The 2,366-nt window shown below is 40.7% G+C and overlaps 1 protein-coding gene across 1 annotated transcript; it reads right to left on the bottom strand.

Moving 5' to 3' along the window:
- Nucleotides 1-216: 216 nt before the first annotated feature.
- On the bottom strand, nt 217-1,711 carry LOC148843846 (peroxidase 16-like). The gene is made up of 4 exons (XM_088959631.1): nt 1,461-1,711; nt 1,180-1,377; nt 899-1,064; nt 217-812 (listed from the first exon to the last, which is right to left on the bottom strand). Exons 1-4 carry the CDS (start codon nt 1,665-1,667, stop codon nt 406-408), a joined length of 978 nt encoding a protein of 325 aa, XP_088815757.1. The 5' UTR covers nt 1,668-1,711; the 3' UTR covers nt 217-405.
- Nucleotides 1,712-2,366: the final 655 nt, after the last annotated feature.

The raw sequence follows: 2,366 nt of genomic DNA, 5'->3' as shown, positions 1-2,366 counted from the left end.
CATAAGACTGAAAGTGCAAATTCACTTCGGTTCTGCATTTGCACTCTTGCCGAACAGAGCCAATATCTCACTTTATTTGTAAAGCAATTTCTTTTGAACTAGTACACAAGTAATGGAAAGTGAGTTTTATTTCATCTAAATTACAAACAAACAAAACAAAATAAGACCTATTTAATGTAAACCAAAATTTGCACCTCCTAGCTACCTCCACACCAGTGCAAATGAAATTAAACAGCAAACAAATTAGGCCTAAATTACGAAGACACCCCCCGCCTACCAAAAAAACAAACAACTACAAGGGCACCCCCTACCAAAAAAGAGATCTGATTAACAAAATATTATAACTAATAAAATGGGAAGATAGAACACGACTCCACGCCAACATGCCATAGATAACAAACTCTGTTAATTCACCTTACTACAATCACGACGAATTTCACCCTGTCTTGTAGTCTTAACTCCCACCCTTCCAAGCTTGGTGATGGCAGTAACAAAAGCTTCGTAGAATGCTGTGGTGTTTGATGCAAAGAGATTAACAGTGTCCCTTGATCTAGGATCCGTATAGAGTGACTGATCAGAAGTGAATAAACCCATCCCTTTCTGAAGGTTCTTGTAGTAGGCATTGTCAAATATCTGAGGCGTGGCTTGGTCCATTTGAACGGCAATCCTGGAGTCCACATTCATGGGGCATATCGCTTGGAGCTGCCTAGCGTAATTCCAGTTGAGTGTTGGGTCAAGATTACTAGAGCGGCCGAATTTGTAAAGCCTGTTCATGAATTTGCTGCAGTGAGCAAACCCAATTGTGTGCCCTCCTGGAAACAACGTGATTCAGCTCGGTAACTGGAAACAGACAGAAGAAATTGGATGCAAAAAAGTTCATATTGTTTTCAATTGGTACCTGACAGTGCGATCATATCTGTCTGAGTAAGACCGTGCCAGCTGAACAGGGCGTTGAGCTGGTCTAAATTGAAATAAGGTTTAGGAAGATTGTGCTGAACACTTGCCTTGGTTGATATCCTCCCATCTAGCCTTCCAAGTTCAACTTTATAAGATGGTCCTCCTGTCTGCATTAAAAATGCAAGAGAAAGAAGAATAGACAGTAGTTGATTTTTCAGTATAATCAAATCCAAATGTAGTAGACATGACAAGGTCAGTTTGATAGTTTAATTGATTAATTACCAAGGCTATCACATCTCTAGTGGCCAAGGCCAGTATATCAGCACATGAGACCTTATTGGTGCACATAGGATCCTGATCAACAGCAGCTTTTGCTTTGGCCACTGTGTCGAATCCATCTCCTGCAAGTGAAATGTCGTCAGCGTGATCCATCTCCGCATTATGACTGGGTGAGTAAAGAAGCACCGAAGCATCACACCCCTAACAAGAAGAAAATGCCAATTGCATAAATGAATAAATGAATCAACCTAACAAGACTCCAAGGATAGGAGTAGTCATCGTACCTTCACAAAGCAATCATGGAATAAGAGTCTGAGAGTAGCTGGGGCAGTCACAAAGGTCTGCAGGAACTTCTGCGTAACTGCTGTGCGTACATATTGTTCAACATTGGGGCAGATGTCTTTGTAATAATCTGTTCGAAGCTGAGCAGAAGCTGTGGCAAGAAGAGTAAGAGCAAGGATTGACAGAGCAAAGAGTCTGTGATGCTCCATTGTTTCCGTTCTTCACTTTTCGTAATTGCTACCGAGATAAACAAAGTTTATAGGAGTGAAGATGAATGAGAGAATGTGAACTGGATCGCTCTTCTCAAATCTCAAGAACATTGACTGTAGAAAAATAATTCTGTTAGACTGAGTTTGAAGTGGGCAGATTTTAAATGTAATATTGTTCATTACCCATTCGAGCTTGAAGGTTATTATTATATTATATCCAACTGCAACTGTTTAAAGAATGCGAGTTGACAAGATGAGTAGAAAATTAATTGAGTTTTACGAGGGTGAAGGGAAGTTAATGAATCTCTGCCTTCGATGAAAAAGGGAAAGAAAAAATATAATGCGTGTAAAACAGGCTAATTAAACAATTACGCGTGAACATGTCAATGTTCGATACGTATGTATGGAGTCACATATGGTATGGGCCACTTGGGAATGGGTATGCTGCTTAAACCATTACATGTACGTATGGCAATTTTCTCGTTCTTAAACGGGTGCCCCGCCCTGCCGTGAACGGGGCTGGTTTTCCCGTCCTTAAGCGGGGGGATGGAGGTAGAGGTGTTAATTGGACTGGATTTGGTCCAATCCGATCTAGTCCAATGTGAGTCCATTATAAATAGATCAGGTCCAATTCAATCCAATGAATGTTTTGGATTAATTTGGACCGGTTCAATTCAATGTCTAGACCGTCCAATCTGT

Source organism: Nelumbo lutea, chromosome 8 (assembly GCF_056320005.1).
Source record: "Nelumbo lutea isolate HS-2025 chromosome 8, American lotus-T2T, whole genome shotgun sequence".
In the NCBI taxonomy this organism is placed as follows: domain Eukaryota; kingdom Viridiplantae; phylum Streptophyta; class Magnoliopsida; order Proteales; family Nelumbonaceae; genus Nelumbo; species Nelumbo lutea.
This window is presented reverse-complemented; position numbering and strand designations above follow the sequence as displayed.

What these genes read in the sequence shown, in the direction of transcription:
- LOC148843846 (XM_088959631.1), bottom strand. Translation starts at nt 1,667, where the DNA reads ATGGAGCATCACAGACTCTTTGCTCTGTCAATCCTTGCTCTTACTCTT. An exon ending in CTAGAGATGTGATAGCCTTG is followed by an intron (nt 1,065 to 1,179) that starts GTAATTAATCAA and finishes TTTTTAATGCAG; the next exon opens with ACAGGAGGACCATCTTATAA. An exon ending in AGATATGATCGCACTGTCAG is followed by an intron (nt 813 to 898) that starts GTACCAATTGAA and finishes CGTTGTTTCCAG; the next exon opens with GAGGGCACACAATTGGGTTT.